Here is a 21,873-nt window from a genome sequence, read left to right as displayed (position 1 = left end):
CTAGTTCTAGAAGAGAAAGAAAGGATATATATACTTAAAATTCATGGCAAAAAGTAAAACATTAAATTTTTTGTTTGTTTTTTTTTTAAGCTCCACAGTTGACTACTGGCTTTCAGCCTTCACTGGCGTCATCTGGCATGAATAAAATGCTTCCTTCAGTTCCAGCCACAGCTGTCCGAGTTTCCTGTTCTGGTTGTAAAAAAATCCTCCAGAAGGGGCAAACTGCTTATCAGAGGAAGGGGTCTACTCAGCTTTTCTGCTCCACGCTGTGCCTCACTGGATATACAGTTCCACCTGCCCGTCCGCCGCCTCCGCCCACCAAGAAAACTTGTTCAAGTTGCTCGAAGTATAGCAGAATTCTAAGTTATCTCCTTTGTTTGTTTCCTTTTAAAGTACTTTGTTCTTATCTGTGTATTAATTTTCTACATTTCCATGTTTATTGAGAATTCCCGCAGCATGTTGCTGCTCTCAGTTTTGTTTTAAGATTTATTTATTTGAGAGAGACCAGGCTGTGGGGGGAGGGGAAAGGGAGAGGGAGAGAGGCAGAATCTCAAGCAGACTTCCCACTGAGAGTGGAGCCTGATGTTGAGGGGCTTGCTCTCCCAACCCTGAGATCATGACCTGAGCCAAAATTAAGAGTTGTACGCTCAACTGACTGATCTACCCAGGCACCCCTCTCAGTTTTTCTGAATACTAGGTGCTCAGCTTATTTTAAGTGCAAATAATGTGCCTTTTACATATTAAGAGATGTTTTTGAAACAAGCCTTCCCATCCTTGTTAGTTGAGATGCTTTATAAAACAAAAACTATGCCATCATGTAATACCACAACATTTTATCTTATAGGTAATAGAAATCCACAGATATTTGAAGTTGTATATCTTGTTATCTTTTCTTATCTTTAAAAGGTCTCCAGTGTATATATTTTTTATCTTCTCTGAACTACCTCAGAGGTTGCATTTTAGTGTTTAATATCAAAAGAATATGACCTTAGACCTTGATACAGTCATCCTGATATATTTGAAGAACACGAATTCATTTTGGCTGATTTGGTAAGGTGATCATTAGAAACCGCTTAAATAAGCCAGAGAAAAGTGAATAATTCTCTTGTTCTAAAACATTTTGGCTTCTATTTTTAAGCTACTCAAAACACAATTTATTAATTTAGGTATTTGTATTTATAGTTCCTAACATGGATCCTTTCCTTCCTCTGTCTGGAAAGGGAAGAAGATGCTCCCCCTTCTGGTTTAGTTGGAAAAAGGCATTTTATAGAGTTGATAGAAATTTGAATCTGGTTCCCAAGTCTTTCTCACAGTTAGTTATGTTGCTTCCTATTATGTTTCATGTTTGATTTAGTTAAAACAGACTTCTTTATTTATACTGTTTGAATTATAAAACATACTTTTAAAAGTGTGTACTTCATTTCTATATTCTCGTATACTTATTAGCAGGTTCTAAGATTAGATCAACTTGAAAATTATAATTTTTATAGGGTTTTTTTGGTTTTGCCATGAGATAATTGCATATAATAACTTTGTCTTATGCTTCTTTATTTAATTCTACTTTAGTGATTGGCACTTTCTAAAATTTGTTTTATTTCTTCTTTCATAATATTTTCAGAGATATATTAGTGAATTTTAAAATGACCATAGAACACTCACAGAAGTTTTAAAATGTGTGCCCTCTTTCTGTCTGTGTTTATAAATTCTTGTCCATACATAGTCTTTTCATCTAAATTTATTATATCCCTTTGGTTTGCCTAGTGTTATCTGGAGATAGGTCATTTTCACCTACTTGTCATATCTTACCCATCTTGACCTTACATAGTTCAGTTATCTTTTAAAATTACATTTGTCTTTTGTTAAGTTCGGTCTTATCCATAAATCTTCCATGTTTTCACCCTGTCATTCCTTGACTCTTAACTGTTCTATCTCTTCATTCATTCACTTATTCTACTTAACTCTTCTACTTCCTCATTCATTCACTTACCTGTTATGCTTTTTTCACCCCTTAATCTTTTCCATTTGCCTCTTACTATTCTCCAGCAGGTACTCCTTAACTGCCTGTCACCTCTGCCTTTTCTTCCCATTTGCTTCCTGACTTTTCTCCCCTTCTCATTTTATAGGATATCTTTGCTATTGCTGCTCGGCCCTCACCCATGATCAGTCTTGATTTTCCTTGCTTTCTGTTTTGCTTCCTGAACTACTCTTTCATTTCCTTTTTACCACTTTACCCTCCCTACCCTTGTTTTCCTCTTTTTTTCTTCTTCTTTTTTTTAACCCCCTCAACATTGGCTTGAATTCATGACCTTGAGATAGAATCTGACTTGAGATCAAGAATTGGACGCCTACGGATGCTTGGGTGGCTTAGTTGGTTAAGCCTCTACTCATCGAGTCCTACATCAGGCTCCTTGCTCAGTGGAGAGTCTGATTCTCCCTTTGACTGCTGCTCCTCCCTGCTTGTGCTCTCTCTCTCTCTCTCTGACAAATAAAATCTTTAAAAAAAAAATAATAATTGGACGCTTAACTGAGCCACCCAGGTGCCCCTGTTTTCCTCTTATTTACACAGTCATTACAGCAGTTTGGGATAGTCTGGTTTATCTGACTATAAAATTGTTCATTTGGATCATACCTTAAATATAAGGAAATTGGATTCAAAGAAGTTAAAAGATTTCCTCAGAGTCACATAGCTGGTTAATTTTACTAACCCTCTTCTACCTGCTGCCCTGCAGCTCCCCACCCCCCATAGTCTATATTTTCAAACAGGTTTAAATTGTAAGTTAATCCCCTGAAGGATCCCAAGAAGGATTTCAATTTAATTTGAATGGGTGGAGGTAGAAAAAATTTCCTTCCTGATAGCCAGTGCTATTTTTATAGACCAGTAGAAATATAGCAGCAGCACTTGGGTTGAAAGAAACTTATTAGCCATTTGAAGTAACAGTTTTATTTCTCTTAACCTCTTAACCAAATCTCTTAGCATCTTGAATTTAACCTAAACTCTGAGTATACTTTGGGTAATCATCATTTAATTTTCAGGTCTCCTTAGTAATAAGGACCTAACACTGTTTTTAAAAATCTATTTCAGTTCCTCCATAAAAGAGGTAGTTTGGAGGATAATTTTTTAAATATTATTAGAAAGATCAGATTACTTGATGTAATGATACTCAAGTAACTATTTCAGGATTATCTGTATCATTTCTGAATTTTTACTATTTGGAATCAGATACAATCTACAGTAAGATGTAATGTATATGGATGCTAGGCATAATAAGAGAAATAATACCTGCTTTTATTTTTCCTTGCCTTGATCCATGCTGCTCCCCAATCCTTATCTCCTTAACCTTCCAAAGCTCCTATTTTAGATATAGATAAAATGTCAGGTAGGGTAGCCTTTCATGTCACGTATTGTCTGAAATAATTATTTCTTCATTTTTGTTACTATTGTACGTTATGCTTTTTCATAATTATTTTACTTTTATATTTTTAAGGACACTTCTGTGATGGTATTTTATATATGTTACTGGTCTTTTTGTCCCAGTATACTGTAAACTTCTTGAGTGCGTGCTTGTACCATATTGTGACACAGGGTGTACTTAGTGCGTGGTTTAATAAAAGTGCTCAATAAGTACCCCTGTAAATGTACTATATTAAAATCTAAGGGCACCTGGGTGGGTCAGTTGGTTCAGCATCTGCCTTCAGCTCAGGTCGTGATCCCAGGGTCCTGGGATAGAACCTCATGATGGGGTCTCTGCTAAGTGGGGAGCCTGCTTCTTCCTTTTCCTCTGCCCCTCCCCCGCTCATGTTCTTTCTCTCTCTGTCAAATAAATAAACTCTTTTTTTTTTTTTAAATAAATAAACTCTTAAAAAAAACTAATTAAGGGGCGCCTGAGTGGCTCAGTGGGTTAAGCCTCTGCCTTTGGCTCAGGTCATGATCTCAGGGTCCTGGGATCAAGTCCCACCTTGGGCTCTCTGCTCAGCAGGGAGCCTGCTTCCCCCTCTCTCTCTGCCTGCCTCTCTGCCTACTTGTGATCTCCCTTTCTCTGTCATGTAAATAAAAAAATAAAATCTTAAAAAAAAACTAATTAAAAAATAATTGTGAAGGTAAAAACATGCAGAAAGTTAGAAGAGCCTACAGCTATTAAGTACAGAAGATGAGGTATGGAGTTATACACTCCATGAGTATATGCAAGGTATATATGGAAGGTATATATACAAGTATATACAACAAGAAGGTATTCCTTGTGATGATTCTGTTATGTTTACTATTTTATTGAAGTTGTAATCTTTTATAAAAAGTATTCTATTAGTATAATCTGTCTAAGATGCAAGGTTGAATATAATAATTTATATACTATTAATGTGGGTGTATACTCATGGGAGAGAGATACCTTTTAGAAAATTTCCATCAAGGTGTTTTTTTCCCCACTGGCTTTACCCCCGCCCCCTGAGAGAGAGTGCAAGCATGAGCCAACGAGGGGCAGAGAGAGGGAGAGAGAATCTCAAGCAGGCTCCGTGCTCAGCACAGAGCCCAACTTGGGGCCCGATCTCATGACCCTGAGTTCATGACCTGAACTGAAATAAAAAGTTGGTTGCTTAACTGACTGAGACACCCAGGAGCTCCTTCTTTTGGCTTTTGAAATGGTTTACACTTAATGTATTTAATAAACTGCTATGTGGGAACACTGGTTAGGGGTTAGGATAAGGTATGGAATGGTAGGGGGCCTTAGAAGTGTTAATCTTCATTGCCTTTGCTACTAATGCTTACAAATTAAATTATTATTATTATTATTTAAGATTTTATTTATTTATTTGACAGACAGAGATCACAAGTAGGCAGAGAGGCAGGCAGAGAGGGAGGAAGGGAAGCAGGCTCCTCGCTGAGCAGAGAGCCCGATGCGGGGCTTGATCCCAGCACCCTGGGATCATGACCTGAGCCGAAGGCAGAGGCCTTAACCCCCTGAGCCACCCAGGCACCCCTACAAATTAAATTATTTAAAAATAGAAGTACTCCAGGCACCTGGGTGGCTCAGTGGGTTAAAGCCTCTGCCTTTGGCTCAGGTCATGATCTTAGGGTCCTGGGATCGAGCGCCACATCGGGGTCTGCTCAGCAAGGAGCCTGCTTTCCTCTCTCTCTCTGCCTGCCTCTCTGCCTACTTGTGATCTCCATCTGTCAAATAAATAAATAAAATCTTAAAAAAAAAATAGAAGTACTCAATTTTATATAACCATGCTAGAATAGATACTGTGTAGCTTGAAATGTATTTTCACATTTATTTATTTATTAAAGATTTTATTTTTAACTAATTTCTGCATCCAACATGGAGGGTCTCTCAACCCCACGTTCAACAATTGCATGTTCCACCAGCTGAGCCAGGCAGGTGCCCTGTAGTTTTACTTTTTAAAATATGGTATTTCTAAAATTTTTCAAATGTGGTATTATTTTATAGAATATTTTGAAAATGCAGAATAGCCTAAAGAAGAAAATTAACATCTCTTATAGTCCTACCTACTAGAGATAATGAATGATAATTGTTTGATGTATATCCTTTTAGTCTTGAAACACCTTATACTCCCAACAGTTCTATGAAGTAAGCCATGTCTTAGTTCTGTTTATAGAACAGAATGTAAGGATCAGAGCAATTTATCAGTGTACCTGGGAAAACCGAGTTGTTCTTATTTAAATATCAGTGTCCTTTCCATATATATAATTGTCTCTGACTTATTTATTTATTTAAGATTTGAGAGAGAGAGATAACGAGAGAGAGCATGAGCAGAGAGGAGAGAGAGAAGCAGACTCCCGCTGAGCAGGGAGCTGGATGCAGGATTCCATCCCAGGCAGGACCCTGGGACCATGACCTGAGCCAAAGGCAGACACTTAACCAACTGAGCCACCCGGGCGCCCCTGTTTTATTTATTTTAACTGACAAAAAGGAAAAATACAAATGGTACTGTGGCTTATCTTATTTTTGTTGTCATTTTTAGAGATATTTTAAATCCAAAGGATGTGATCAGTGCCCAGTTTGAAAATAGCACCACTAGTAAAGATTTTTGCAGCCAGTCATGTCTGTCAACATATGAACTGAAAAGGAAACCTGTTGTCACCATAAATACGAACAGCATTTCAACCAAATGCAGCATGTGTCAGAAGAATGCTGTTGTAAGTCATCTTACTTTTGGGCAGGGGGTCCAGAGAGGTTAATGTTTGTGCTTAAGAACAGCTTTTGATGGTCTCTGCTTGTTGTTGGTATATTGTTTTTTAATTCCTAGATTCGACATGAAGTTAATTACCAGAATGTGGTACATAAACTTTGCAGTGATGCTTGCTTCTCGAAGTTTCGGTCTGCCAACAACCTCACGATGAACTGTTGTGAGAACTGTGGGGGTTACTGTTACAGTGGCTCTGGGCAGTGCCACATGCTTCAGATAGAGGGCCAGTCCAAGAAGTTTTGTAGCTCAGCGTGTGTTACAGCATATAAGCAGGTACATGACTGTATTTAACTCCAATGTCTTTGTTCCTTTTAGGAGGATCTACTTGTTTTGGTAGATCTTATTTATGAACATGTTGTCACAAAAATACTAAGATGTTATTATTAGCTTAATTAATATTTTTACATATAAATAGAACTTGTCAAATGAATATGTATTAAAAATCCACTTACAGAGTTTTATAAGTAGCATATTTTTCTCTTTGTGCATTTGAAATATATGTTTTTAGGGAATGGCATTGGTATTTAATATATGATTCATGTTTTTGAGCAATATTTCGAAAATGCACAAAGCAAAATAATGCATCTCCCAGAGAGACCCAGTCTCATCTTTTTGGTGAATAGCTTTTTCTGAAATACATTTTTGGTTTGCATATAAGTGTGTATACTTTATTATTTGACAAGGTAAGGTCCAAGTTAACATATATTCTTGCCATCAAATCCATATAGTTGAAATTGGAATTCAGAAAAAAAAATCTTAGGATTGTTTTTATTTTTTTATTTTTATTTTTTAAAGATTTTATTTATTTGTTTGTCAGAGAGAGAGAGAGAGATCACAAGTAGGCCGAGAGACAGGCAGAGGCAGAGAGAGAAGCAGGTTCCCTGCCGAGCAAGGAGCCTGACGTGGGACTCGATCCCAGGACGCTGGGATCATGACCCGAGCCGAAAGCAGCCGCTTAACCAACTGAGCCACCCACGCGTCCCTTAGGATTGTTTTTAAAAGGTTTTTCCTTTTCTTCATGAAATAGGAAAAAAAAAATGTACATCATATATTTTGTGAATTGATGAGGTTTATAGAAGATGAATTAGATGAATGCTGTATGACAAACGTCTGTTAGGTAGTTTCATTTTTACTGAATTTGTATTGTATTAGTAAATTTTGATCATAAATTAGATTTTAAAATTCATAAATCCAAAGGAATAGTAAAAACCTTTTAGATTTTAAATTTTACAGTGCCTTCCTGTTTCAGTGCATTAGCTGATCATTCTTTTTCTTAAAATAGTGAATTTTTATACAGTCTAACAAGATTCATGAATAATGTGTGAGAAATTTCTTTTAAATTCTTAATACTTTGCAGTATTCTGGTAATTTTCAGTGTTATACAATGTTTCTGTCTATTTCTTGTTATTATGGAGCACATTCAAGGGACTTAGTTTTACTATTTATTTCTTCCTGTAGAAACACCTTGGTTTTGCTTTCACAGGGGCAAAAAAGCCAGTATCTTCATGAGCTTATCCTTGTCCAAAGGACTGTTTTCTTGGTATTGTTTCTTGGTATTGTTTAAAGTTACTTGGATTCAGTCCATTGAAAGATGGTTCATATTCCACAAGAGAAGGAGAAATAGGTTTAATCATCTTAATTTTATTTTATTTATTTATTTAAAAAAAGAATTTATTTATTTATTTGACAGAGAGAAATCACAAGTAGGCAGAGAGGCAGGCAGAGAGAGAGAGAGGAGGAAGCAGGCTCCCTGCCAAGCAGAGAGGCTCATGCGGCACTCAGTCCCAGGACCCTGAGATCATGACCTGAGCAGAAGGCAGAGGCTTAACCCCCTGAGCCACCCAGGCCCCCACATCATCTTAATTTTAAATTAATTTATTATTTTTAATTTAGCCAATATCTATTAAATTTCTCACATATTAATATGTACTGTGGTGTAGAGAAAGAATGTGAATTTAGAAGTAAAGTAGATCTCTATTTGATTACTTGACTCTCTATTCAAACAGAATTTTACCATGGGGAAAGCAGTTAAACTCCTGGGTCCATTTTCTTATCTGTGAATGGATATTATACTACTACTGTTACTGAGATGTTGTTAGGATTATGTGAAGTAAGAATGAGAAAGCACCTCGTATAGAACCTGGCATATTGAAGATGGTCATATCTGCTGCTTTCTTTCCTTTTTCGTATATAATTTTTTTCCTTCTTTATATGTAATTGATTAAACAAACATTAGATGTGATTTCCTGTTTTGAGGGTCTACCTGTCTCTTGGGGGAGATAGACCTACAGCTGAGTAGAGATGGTATGATGGAAGTATTATGGTACATGAGGGCACAGAGGAAACATGACCAGTTCTACTTGATAGGACAAGATGAAACTATCAGCAGAAATTTCACAGAGATAATGAATACTGGATATACTTCATAAGATATCCTGAATACGTGATACATTAGTAGTATTTAGCATTGTTTGCTAAACAGACTCGTTGATTGCTTATATGTAGACACTTTGATATCCACAGTTTGCTCCCACTTCATTGCTTCCTTGCTTATTGCTTTGTGTGCTTTGTTGTTAATACTGGTAGAATATTTGGTAATGAATTTTCTAATAAGTTTATTCTCTTGAATTCACATTTTATGGCCATGGATAGCACCTTTTGGAGGGGGGTTCTTCTGATCTTTAGTATAATGTAAGAGCATGAATTGCCTGTTGTGTACTTTTTTAAAATTCCATTTTTAAAACTATAGTTACAATCAATTAATAGATCCCCAAATTAATTGCCAGGTTATGGTCAGCATTATTTTTTAATGAAATAAAATAGAATGGAAAATATAAACATGCGTCACATGCCATCATGATTTATATTGTTTTATGAAACTTTTTCAGTTTTATATACATATATGTGTAATACACAAGTAAAACTTCAAAAGTATGTATTGGGTCACTTTGTAAAATTTATTTCTTACTGAGGATTGTAATCATAAAAGTTTGAAAGCCACTAATTTAAAATATCTCAACAGTGTTAAGTATAAACATTTCAAAGAATTGTGCTTTTATTTATAAAATGAATGTTATTTTATTCTCTTAATAGAAATCAGCCAAAATTACACCATGTGCGCTTTGCAAATCATTGAGATCCTCAGCAGAAATGATTGAAAATACCAATAGCTTGGGAAAGACAGAGCTTTTCTGTTCTGTTAATTGCTTATCTGCTTACAGAGTTAAAATGGTTACTTCTGCAGGTAATACTGGTTTCATAAACTATATAATAGTTGACAAAAGTTATGGTTATTGCTCTTTTGTGTGGTACAGATTTTTGTCTAAATTTAATTGATTTTTAAGGCAGATTTAAAATATTTCAGTTCTGTGTTGTAAAATATCACCGCTTGCCTTGATTTCTTAAGTTACGTTTATTTGCTTGCCTATTTGTGTATTCCCCTTTTTCAAAAGAATTTCATATGGCTTCTTTAATATATCTTTTTATCCATACCTGATTTATTTTGGTATTCATTTATTTTGTAGTTTCAGGGTAGACTGTTCCAACTTTAAATTAACAGAAATGTTATTAATGTTAAGTTAGTTTTTGTCTATATGTGACATGATTTAGTTTCAGTTCCTGCAACTTGACCTGGCCCTTAAATTTTCATATACTGGATAATAGTTACTTATTTTCTCAAATATTTGTATACATTTGTATATATTACTCATTAGTTTTTATTTTGATTTGCTAAGGTGTACAAGTGCAGTGTAACAGTTGTAAAACCTCAGCAATCCCTCAGTATCACCTCGCCATGTCAGATGGAAGTATACGCAACTTCTGCAGCTACAGCTGTGTTGTCGCGTTCCAGGTACGGCTTCAGAAATCTTCCTCTCCTCCAGTCAGTGAGGCGCCTGCTATGTAGTATGTAAACTTGGTAGGTGTTTGCTCCTGTCCCAATTGCCTACACTTTCTCAGTCTTGTTAAACGTGGATTCTTTGACTTTTGGTGTGTTTGGAGGATTGTTGTTTAACTGCCTCCCATAACATTAAGTGGAATTGTTATTACCCAGATTATCTATTGGGAGGATATTATTTTTAAAGGAGGTTATTAGTTTGGGGCCCTGGCTGGCTCAGTCAGTAGGGCAAACCACTTTTCATCTCAGGATCAGGACTTCAAGTCCCACGTTGCACGTAGAGATTACTTTTTTAAAAAGTTTTAAAAATTAATAAGGAGATTATTAGTTACATTATTTTAGTTTTTGGATATAAGTGAAACTGTGCCCATTCAGGTATAAGCTGCTCAAAGATGGCAAATTTTGCTTGTTCATTTGAACAAATGATTACATTGATCATGTTGTTTGTTTCATTTTTCAGAATTTGTTCAACAAACCAGCAGGAATGAATTCTTCAGTAGTGCCCTTGTCTCAGGGCCAAGTAATTGTAAGCATCCCCACAGGTTCAACAGTGTCCACAGGAGCGGGGAGCACCTCTGCTGTTTCTCCTACTTCCATCAGTAGCTCTGCTGCAGCTGGTCTCCAGCGACTTGCTGCGCAATCCCAGCATGTTGGGTTTGCACGAAGTGTTGTGAAACTCAAGTGTCAGCACTGTAACCGTCTTTTTGCCACAAAACCAGAACTTCTTGACTATAAGGTAAAATATAGGATCCTGATAAAGGGTTTGAGTATAAGATGGCCTATATATAAAATCATTTCTGGCTTTTTATCTCTCAGAATTACATTACATGTTTTGAAAGTAAGAGAGAATAGAATTTCCAAAAGATAAACCAAATGTTTAATTAGTACTTGATGATTATTTCTTTGCAGGGTAAAATGTTTCAGTTTTGTGGCAAGAATTGTTCTGATGAATATAAGAAAATAAATAATGTAATGGCAATGTGTGAATATTGTAAAATTGAGAAAATTGTAAAGGAGACTGTGCGGTTCTCAGGTGCTGACAAGTCATTCTGTAGTGAAGGTAAAGGCAAGATCATCTTACTACTGTTGGTCCTTTTAAAAGTAACTGATGGTTTAAGCTGTTACTGTTTAAGCATATCTAGTTTATCCTATGTGTATGACAATGAAGCCTTTTGTTTACACTTGGTTTGTTTTCTTCTTCTGAGCTAGTCCTTCATATCACATAGATGGCAAAATGAAGGAAAAATCATTGAACTGTATTACAGAAGATGGTGGTGATATGAAAAACATTTTCTGTTCTTAGGTTGATAGGGATCTTGTAGTTATTGCACTTTAAAAAATCATTTATTTATTAGGTGGGGGAGGGGCAAAGGTAGAGGGAGAGAATCTTAAGCAGACGCCCTGCTGAGTATGGAGCCTGAGTCAGGGCTCCACCCCAGGACCCTGAGGTTGGTCATGACCGGAGCTGAAACCAGGAGTCGGACACTTAACCGACTGAGCCACCTAGGCACTCCTGTTACTCTTATTTCTAAAGAGAACTTCTTAAATTTTGTTAGCATCCTAAGATTATACTTCTGTTGTTTTAAATGGACATGTTTCTCAATAGGCAAATCAATGTGAGGTAGTTTGTCTTCTTTATTTAGATTAGTATTTTCTATGTTTAAAATGTTTTATTCTAAAACTATACACAATTGGCTTCCTAGACTAGTGGCTTTCAAACCTTTTGACCACAACACACAAGAAGAATACATTTTACATTGTGACCTAGTATGTTATCACCCACCCAAGCAAGATAAAACTTTTATGAAATAAAATTGGCTTTTATTATGTGTGATGCATTATAATGTTTTCTGCCCTGTCTTATTTTGTTTAATAAAAGAAAATGATATTTCTTTAAATTGTTCTCTTAATCTACTAATTGGTGAGGATCCAAGTGTGAAAACATTTTCACAGGGCATTTAAGTTTAAAGATGTAGATACTTAGTATTTTTTTCTCATGTAAATTTTATTTTTCCTGTTTTTAGGTTGCAAATTGCTTTATAAACATGACTTGGCAAAACGCTGGGGAAATCACTGTAAAATGTGCAGTTATTGTTTACAGACATCTCCCAAATTGGTACAGAATAATTTGGGGGGGAAAGTAGAAGAGTTCTGTTGTGAAGAATGCATGTCCAAATACACAGTTCTGTTCTATCAGGTAAATATAATCCACCTTCCTGGAGTTTTTCAAGTTAGGGCATACATTGCTTCCTTTTATTTATTTATTTATTTTTAAAGATTTTATTTATTTATTTGTCAGAGAGAGCGAGGGGGAGAGAGCGAGCACAGGCAGACAGAATGGCAGGCAGAGGCAGAGGGAGAAGCAGGCTCCCTGACGAGCAAGGAGCCTGATGCGGGACTCGATCTCAGGACGCTGGGATCATGACCTGAGCCGAAGGCAGCTGCTCAACCAACTGAGCCACCCAGGCGTCCCTTTTTTTTTTTTTTTTTTTAAAGATTTTGCTTCCTTTTATTTTTTAACGTAGTACGAAGGGCAGTTTAGTGATTTAAAACTTATAAGTGTTAACTATATGGCATTAAAGAAACTAAATGTATTATGTCCTCTTTCAGTATTAATACAAGATTTAGGAAGACTTTAATTTCACTGAAGTTACATTCTGTTTTTAAAATTTCCTTATAGAAGATTTACCAGTCTTATGATATTAAAGTATTTAAAATTAGCATTTTATTAATTTATTATTTATCTAAAATGAATTTGTCTTCTGATAATTTTGAAGGTGATTGTGTCTTATTTTGATTTCACTATGTTTTTAAATTACCCTTTATTGGCATCTCTATAATGTGACTTTTAATGTTTAGTATAAAAGATAAAAAATGTTAAATATTTACCATTTTAGGGTAATTAACCTTCAGTTTTGTGTTCTAGATTCTAAGTTAGTTTCCTCACTTGTCTTTTGTGTGCTGCTTTAATTCTGTCAGGCCACGGATAATTTGTTTTTTACTCCTTTACCATCTTATTTCATTTTTAGATGGCCAAATGTGATGGTTGTAAGCGACAGGGTAAACTCAGTGAGTCCTTGAAATGGCGAGGAGAAATGAAGCATTTCTGTAACCTGCTTTGTATCTTGATGTTCTGTAATCAGCAGAGTGTGTGTGACCCACCTTCACAAAACAATGCAGGTAAAATTAAACTTTACAGTCTTTGATCAGTGCTAGGAACAACTACTGTTCTACAGATTGGGAACTTTAAACAGTTGTTAATAATTTCATAAAATGCAAATTCACAAATTTCATTCTGTTCAGATGACATTAACATTTAAATCCCTGTTTTGTTTAACATCTTGGATTAAGGCTTTGTAAAAATGAGTTCATTATGTTTTCTCTGAGCACATTGAATTAAATAAACTCTTAAAGAACTATGGGAAAGAATGACAGTTAATATTTATAATTGTGTATATACACCTTGACTTCCTTACAAAAGGATTTGAGAGTAAAACAAAGGACGTAGAGTCTAATCACATGCCTTTTATCTATACCACATGCATAGTTGTGCAAGAGAAAGTACATGCAATACTTTTAAGTTTCACTAATTAAAAAGGTACACAAAAGCCCAGTTAATCCTAAAGTGATTCTTAGAATTTAACCTTGCTAAAAGCATCGTTTAACCTCCTTGAGATGTTGGTTTCTTTGTTTGTGCATATAAATTATAAGGTTTTTAAATTTTTGTTTATTAGCAAGTATTTCCATGGTGCCAGCTGCTTCAGCAGGGCCCCCATCTCTAAGAAAGGATTCAACTCCAGTTATAGCTAATGTAGTATCATTAGCCAGTGCTCCTGCTGCTCAGCCCACAGTGAATTCTAACAGTGTATTACAAGGTATGTCTGATTTGAAAGCATTTATCTAGCCTTTTGAAGTTGAATACAGTCAGTCTGTATCTTTTTTTCCCATCAGTGATCATTTCGTATGTTTGACACACTTACGTTATAAGTGGTGCCTCCTTATGGGCTGCTGGGCATTAAATAATGTCTTTATCACTTCCAGATATCTTTTTTTCATGTGACACTTTACATGTAGTATTCCTGTGAATTAAGATAATTCTTGTTTTTGTTATGAGATTTTGTGTCTGTCATTCCACCATAGCTTTAAATGCTGCTGTTTAAACAATTGTGTAAGATCCTAAGTATTTATTTTCATTTATATCAGGTGCAGTTCCAACAGTAACAGCAAAAATCATTGGTGATGTAAGTTTTATTCTTTTAACTGGTATTGCCACTGTATTTATGTTCCAGTTTTATACATATGAATATGTCTATGTTAATTTTCCTTGCTTTATTCTTTCTTATATGAAATAAATTTTATAAGCTCATTTAATCTTTGGGAACAAAATCTTCTGGTTATTTCATTAGGCCTTTTATGTACTTTGATTTCTTTGAATGCTTGTTATCTGTATAGTTACTGAAGGCTATTTTTTTGTTTGTTTGTTTGTTTGGTTTAGGTTTTTGTTGTTTTTTGTTTTTGTTTTTGTTTTTTTTTTTTAGTTTAGTTTAGTTTAGTTTTAGAGAATTAAATTTTACAGAATCCAGGTGTAAAAGGTATTTGAGGTGTTTTGTAATGTCAAATTATAGATGAAATATTTACAAAAAGTACTTTGTTTTTCACCCAGGGCATATTATCCTTAAATAAGCATTCTTGGTTTTTTACTCAGTATTTTTTTTTTGTCTCTTAAAAGAAGAAAAAAATAAATACAAGAAAAACTTATGACTAGAACAGGGGCATTTCTAAAGTGTTTTCCGGTCTCTGGGATAACTTTCGTATCTTTCTTTTACGTTATTTAAGTGACCCTAAGTGCTTCTGTTATTTCTAGTTATCTTGAAAACAAGGTCTTCTAAGACTCAACCCAGGAAGTAACAGTTCTCTTTTAAACATAGCTAATATTGTTATTGGCCAGCAGTATCTTACAATAGAAATAGTGTTTTTCTTGGTAAATAGAACTGTTAATTAGATACATTCAGAGTCCATATATAGTTATCAAACTATTTTATTACTCTTGCTATTTCAGGAACATTGTATTTCTTACATATTTAAGTAAGTTCTCTGTCTTACATGTAATACCAATATAGTATTTCCTTTGAAGTTATAATATTTCTTGTAATTAATCATAAGCTTTTGAAAACCTCTGGTTTCTGATTTTTTTTTTTTTTTTTTTACTAGGCAAGTACACAAACAGATGCCCTGAAACTGCCACCTTCCCAGCCCCCAAGACTTTTGAAGAATAAAGCTTTATTGTGCAAACCCATCACACAGACTAAAGCCACCTCTTGCAAACCACATACCCAAAACAAAGAATGCCAGACAGGTATATTCCTTGCACTTTCTTCCTTTAAATTTTTTTTTAGGGGAAAGGAATATGAAAGCTGCTTACATAGATTGAGTGTCTACTGTTTCCTGCGTTATGTATTTGGTTGCTTATATACTTTACCCAGTTTTGTTCTCACAACAGTGAGTTAGGTATTTTCACCCTCTGAGAATTAAGAAATTATGGCAAAGAGAGGGTTTTAATTTATAATACCATGCTTTGAATACTTCATTTTCTTTTGTTATTAATAACAATGTAATTTTATGAAATAAGCCTAGATTTTGGAATTATATAGACAGGGTCTTAATTAAGAAGAACTGTTGTTGTTGTTATTGTTTAAGATTTTATTACCTATTTGAGAGAGAGAATGGTGGGGGAGGGGGAGGGGAGAGGGAGAAGGAGAAACACACTCCCCACTGAGTAGGGAGTCTGAAGCAGGGATCCCAGGACCCTGGTATCACAACTTGAGCTAAAAGGCTGATGCTTAACTGCTTAACCGCTTAACTGCTTAACCGACTGAGCCACCCAGGTGCCTTGAGGAAATGTTGTTTTGTAGAGCATCCTTAGGTTTGAACTTTTCCACCCTCTGTTGTCGGAGGGCTTTCTTTTCTTATGAATGGCCTCTCCCCCAGGCAAAAGCTCTCAGCTACTTTTCTGGATTCTGGGTGTGGTGCTATCTTCTGATTTTCTCAGTTTGCCTCTCCTGGCATGGAATCTCTGCCCTGCAAGTGATCAGGGCCGAGGGTGATTGGGACCCAGTATTCTTGGCCTGCCATTCCTGCAGTAGGGCCTCTACCCTATAGGTGGCAACTGGGTGAAGAAAGGGAGATCCCAGCCTGTCAGCTGTACTCACTAGGAAATTATCCTTTTCAACTTGGAGTTGGAGGGGATGAGAAATGATGGTGGCCGGTTCCCCTGGTGAGGTATGGTAACCCTTGCTTGGGAGCTGAAGAAAGAGGAGCCCATTCTTTCTGGCCACACTTACCCAGCCAGAGGGGTGGTACTGTAAAATTAAGGTGGCTGAACCTGGGGTATGGAGCAGGTTGTGGATCAAATCTCAGAGTCTCCCAGGGGAGGAGCAGAAAGAGAGGGAGTAAAGTAGAATCTTAATCAGGCTCCACACAGCACGGAACCAGACGCAGGGCTCAATCTCAAAACCCTGAGATCATGACCTGAGATTCAGACACTTAACCTGAGCCACCCAGGCACCCAAAAAGTCTCAATTCTTTTTTTTTTTTTTTTTAAATATTTATTTGACAGAGATCATAAGTAGTCAGAGAGGCAGGCAGAGAGAGAGGAGGAAGCAGGCTCTCTGTGGAGCAGAGAGCCCAATGTGGGACTTGATCCCAGGACCCTGGGATCATGACCTGAGCCAAAGGCAGAGACTTTAACCCACTGAACCACCCAGGTGTCCCAAGCCTCAGAAATCTTAAACCAGAAAGTAATCCTAGATCTGGAAGGTTATCCTGTAGGTCAGTGTTTGAGAAAACATCAATATGCATATGCATTACTTAGGAATTTTATTAAGTACATTGTAATTTAGTGGGGTCTGAGGGTTTGACTTTCTTAAAGCTCCCATGAACCACATTGACTAGTAATGCTACAGATGACATTAGCCTATATTTGTATTGAATTAATAATGACTTAGTATTATGTAGCTTGGTTATTAGACATCGCTAATCAGGTGATTTGGGTGCTTTTGTTTTTGAGTATGGTTAACACATAGTGTTACATTAGTTTCATGTGTACAATTTAGTGATTTGAAAAGTTCATACATTATGTTCAACTCAAGTATAGCTACCATCTGTCCCATCACATTGCTATTACAGTATCATTGACTGTATTACTTACACTCTACTCTTTATTCTTTTTTTTTTTTTTAAAGATTTTATTTATTTATTTGTCAGAGAGAGAGAGAGAGAGAGAGCGAGCACAGGCAGACAGAATGGCAGGCAGAGGCAGAGGGAGAAGCAGGTTCCCTGATGAGCAAGGAGCCCGATGTGGGACTCGATCCCAGGACGCCGGGATCATGACCTGAGCCGAAGCAGCTGCCCAACCAACTGAGCCACCCAGGCGTCCCTCTACTTTTTATTCTTATCACTTACTCCTTCCATAACTGGAGGCCTGTATCTCCTTTTCTCTGTCACCCACTTTTCCCAGTCCCCTATTCTTAAGTAATTTTTTTTTAATGTCCACTGGACCATGGTAAAATTGATCCCATATTATTTCCCACCTCTGACCCTACTCAGCTTGTCAGTTTTTCACTTCTTGTCAATAGCATCATCTTTCTTTTACGTTAATGGTTTTATAATCTTCTAGAGTATTTTTCTGGCACACAGAAAGGACTCTGTAGGATACCTGCTAAATAATTGAATGAATTCTCCATCATACTCACTTTTTCCCTACTCATATTTAGGTTTCTATGTTCTATTTCATCTTTTAGTACCTCAGAACATCTGCTTGTATATATTCATTCTTTTTTATAGGTATCATAACCACCCTGGTTGAGGTCCTCATCATCATAGCTCTACACATTGCAATTGTTGCCTACTTTTATACATGATATTCTTCTTATTCCATGCTAAGAGGGTCTCCAAATTAAACTTTTTTAAGCAAGATTTTATTTATTTATTGAGAGAGAGTGTGTGTACATGTGCACATGAGTGAGGGGAAGGCAGAGGGGGAAGGAGAGGGCGAGAGAGAATCCTCATGTAGATTCCATGCTACCACAGAGCCCGATGTGGGGCTCCATCTTACGACCCTGCTGTCATGACCTGAGCTGAAACCAAGAGTTGGATGCTCAATTGACTGTGGCACCCAGGCGCCCCCAAATTAAACTTGTAAAATGACATTTTCTTTTTTTTTTTTTTTTTAAAGATTTTTTTATTTATTTATTTGACAGAGAGAGATCACAAGTAGACGGAGAGGCAGGCAGAGAGAGAGAGAGAGGGAAGCAGGCTTCTCGCCGAGCAGAGAGCCCGATGCGGGACTCGATCCCAGGACCCTGAAATCATGACCTGAGCCGAAGGCAGCGGCTTAACCCACTGAGCCACCCAGGCACCCTAAAATGACATTTTCATCATATTACTCCATGCTAACCAATCTGTAGTAGTTCCAGGTTATCTACTGGAAAGATTTTTAAAAGTTCATTATAGCCTCACAAAAATGGCTCTTCTGCCTACTTAATCTCCTCAACATTCTGTTCTTACTCATGTTATCAGTTTTCTATTACTCTCTTCTAAGATTACTGTTCCAGTTCTTTCTATTCATTAATCCAAATTATATCCTTCATTCACTGTATCTTCATATCAGTTGTTGTTGTGTTGACCACTTTTTTTTTTAAAGAAAGGTTGGTTTATTTATTTATTTATTTTTTAAAAGATTTTATTTATTTATTTGACAGAGAGAGATCACAAGTAGACGGAGAGGCAGGCAGAGAGAGAGAGAGAGAGAGAGGGAAGCAGGTTCCCTGCTGAGCAGAGAGCCCGATGCGGGCCTCGATCCCAGGACCCTGAGATCATGACCTGAGCCGAAGGCAGCGGCTTAACCCACTGAGCCACCCAGGCGCCCTGTGTTGACCACTTTTAACCACTGCTATCTTCAATCTTTTCTTCTCTACTTCATTTATTTCTACTTTTGTGGACTCTGAGTGTCAAAGATCACACTTACGTTGAACTATAAGTCTGTGTGCTTTATTTTTTATTTTTATATTTTAAGATTTCATTTATTTCTTAGAGCACAAGCTGGGGGGAGAGGCAGAGGGAGTGGGAGAGGCAGATTTCTGCTGAACAGGGAGCCTGATGTGGGACTCCATCCCAGAACCCTGGGATCATTGAGCCGAAAGCAGATGCTAAACCAACTGAACCACCCAGGCACCCCAAGTCTATGTGCTTTCAAAAGTTTTTTAATTATAATTCTTTTGGACTATAAATCTTTGTTCCTTTACAAATTTTTTGTTATTGGAATGTTTCTAACCCTCTTTGTTTTTTGTAATTTTTTTCCCCTTCATTAGAAGACACTCCAAGTCAGCCCCAGATCATTGTGGTACCAGTTCCCGTACCAGTGTTTGTGCCCATACCTCTTCATCTTTATACTCAGTATGCACCAGTCCCATTTGGCATTCCAGTTCCAGTGAGTAATCATTTAGAGATAAGACTGATTTAGTGCACGTATTCCTCAACTAAAATGTTAGAATGCCATAAAAAAACTCTTCACTTGTTTGTAAAATATTCCTGACTATAGTTATTATCATATCACTGTATTTTTTAATATGGAGTATGTGAAGGACTGCCTCTCTTTATACCCTGCCTTCTCAGAGAATGCTGTGATGTAGCCTGTTCATAATGTTTCATACACAATAAGACCACTCAAACAGAAAAAGAACAGAAACTGTGTGTATGTGCTAAAATTCTAGAGTGTAGCGGGGGTGAGAAAGTAAAAACTGTGATTTACATCATTCTTTTTCTTAGAAATGTATTCTTTTTTTATTGGAAACATATTTTTCCTTGGTGAATTCTTAAGGAAAATGGTTGTGTGAAACTGAAAATGTTAAGCAAGAATATAATCAGAAACAAAAATGTGTTAGATAATTACTCTTTTAGGTGATTCAGAAACACATTTTGTTGATTGTCCAGAAAAGCACTGAATTGAATTTTTATTCAAATGGCTCTAGTCTTATAAGAACAAACTAGCAGGACTGTTTTAATCATTAGTAATAGAAATACCTCCATTTGTTCATTATTTTAGTACTTAAATCATCTCACAAATAATAGTTTTGTTGACAGACATACTCCCCAGAAACTGTTCTCGGTCTTTCAGATGCCTGTCCCTATGCTAATTCCATCCTCAATGGATAATGAAGATAAAGTCACTGAGAGTATTGAAGACATTAAGGAGAAACTTCCTTCACATCCATTTGAAGCTGATCTTCTTGAGATGGCAGAAATGATTGCAGAAGACGAAGAGAAGGAGAAAACTCTATCCCAGGGAGGTCGGTATAATTTTAAAGTAAAGAAAGTAAAAAGTACAATTAAAAATATTTGGGTAACTCAAGTAATACTAAGTATTGGATAGTCAGGTGTTTCTAAATAGCAAGTGTATGGATTTGTTAAAATTGATAACTGAAAGTTCTATCCTTTTTATAAAATTAAGTATTAATATTCTATTTTTAGTTCTTAATCGTTCCAGAAAAATATCTGTAAATCAATTTTCATGATTATGTTCTGGCTTTATTCCTATATCCAAGCATGATGCCTATTTAAGAATTCCTGTTGTGTAACAGTAAGCATTTTGATAGAAGGTAAATAGAGCCTTAGGATGGGAAAATCGTTTGGCTCAAAATAACCTATAGATAAATCCCATGCTGTGAGGGTAGACCATCAATAAGAACAGTAGTTATGTGCTTACCATACCCTGGGCATGTCCTAAATGCACTATGGGCATAATCTCATTTAACCTTTACAGCAACCCTGTGGGATGAATACTGTTTACTTGAAACTCCTCATTTGGAAAATAGGATATCATACTTGCCCTGGTTATGCAGTCAGGATGTGATGGAACCAATTGAATTCTGTTTGACTCCAAAGCAAATGGCAGTAACAAGAGGTTGCAGTACATATCCAGAAAGGTTTCTAGCCTTAATTGTACCTCCTTGATTTGTAGGTATAAGAAGAGATAGAGAAAATGGTGTTTGGATAGTTGAAATACACGAAGGCCTTTTCCTGTATCACTGAGGAGTCAGGAAATTGTTCTTTCCTGACATATGTTTTCTTTTTTTCAGTGACAGTTTTTACGAAGCTAGCCACCAGGTTTAGATTTTGCATAATAAATGCTAGATGATTTTCAAAACACTGTAGCATTTGAAAAAAATGTCAGCTTTCCTCTTGTGTTGCCATTAAGTTTTAAAATCATATATATTCTCAGAGATGCATAAAAAGTTTATTTGTTATTATCTCAGTTTCTGTTCTCATTTTGCTCTCTAGTATATAATCTTGTAATTTGAGACCCATTTATATGTGGAATTTAATGTCTTAGGATATTGCCCCCTGTGCTTTATCTTCTAATTTCTGATACTTGGTTTAGAAGTTTGAGCACTTCCTGATAATAAACTTCATTTTAGGTTGGCATCTCCATTCACATTAATAGTTAACATTTTCAGGTGCTTCCTCTGTATAAATATTCTAAGTTTGCCTTAACCTAAAAATTGAGTCAGACCGGAAAAACTTTCAAAACTAACCTTTAAGAAAGATAGTTATAATCACTATAGTGTAAGTAAAATCAAATGGTTTAGAAACATACAGGAGAGAGAAATGAATTCCATCTGAAGGGAACTGGCTAATTTATATATTATTTCAGAGAAAAAAAGCAATTTTCCTAGGCTTTAAAAAGCATTTTTTTTTTTTTTTTAACTTTGAGTCCT

At 36.2% G+C, this 21,873-nt stretch overlaps 1 protein-coding gene across 12 annotated transcripts in view; it reads left to right on the top strand.

Moving 5' to 3' along the window:
• ZMYM4 (zinc finger MYM-type containing 4) overlaps positions 1-21,873 on the top strand; it is a 122,571-nt gene that overhangs the window by 71,388 nt on the left and 29,310 nt on the right. For all 12 annotated transcript variants that reach the window (XM_047724764.1, XM_047724763.1, XM_047724757.1 and 9 more), the window contains 14 exons: positions 91-346; positions 5,980-6,154; positions 6,265-6,477; positions 9,298-9,448; positions 9,939-10,054; positions 10,560-10,835; positions 11,009-11,159; positions 12,124-12,296; positions 13,129-13,279; positions 13,834-13,974; positions 14,303-14,340; positions 15,311-15,455; positions 19,468-19,586; positions 20,274-20,445. In XM_047724764.1, coding sequence (XP_047580720.1) covers positions 91-346; positions 5,980-6,154; positions 6,265-6,477; positions 9,298-9,448; positions 9,939-10,054; positions 10,560-10,835; positions 11,009-11,159; positions 12,124-12,296; positions 13,129-13,279; positions 13,834-13,974; positions 14,303-14,340; positions 15,311-15,455; positions 19,468-19,586; positions 20,274-20,445 — 2,277 coding nt within the window. The remainder of the gene's footprint in view (positions 1-90; positions 347-5,979; positions 6,155-6,264; positions 6,478-9,297; positions 9,449-9,938; positions 10,055-10,559; positions 10,836-11,008; positions 11,160-12,123; positions 12,297-13,128; positions 13,280-13,833; positions 13,975-14,302; positions 14,341-15,310; positions 15,456-19,467; positions 19,587-20,273; positions 20,446-21,873) is intronic.

This window comes from Lutra lutra, chromosome 4 (genome assembly GCF_902655055.1).
Source record: "Lutra lutra chromosome 4, mLutLut1.2, whole genome shotgun sequence".
Lineage (NCBI taxonomy): Eukaryota > Metazoa > Chordata > Mammalia > Carnivora > Mustelidae > Lutra > Lutra lutra.
Note: the sequence above shows the minus strand (reverse complement) of the source record. Positions and strands in the feature narration are given on the sequence as shown.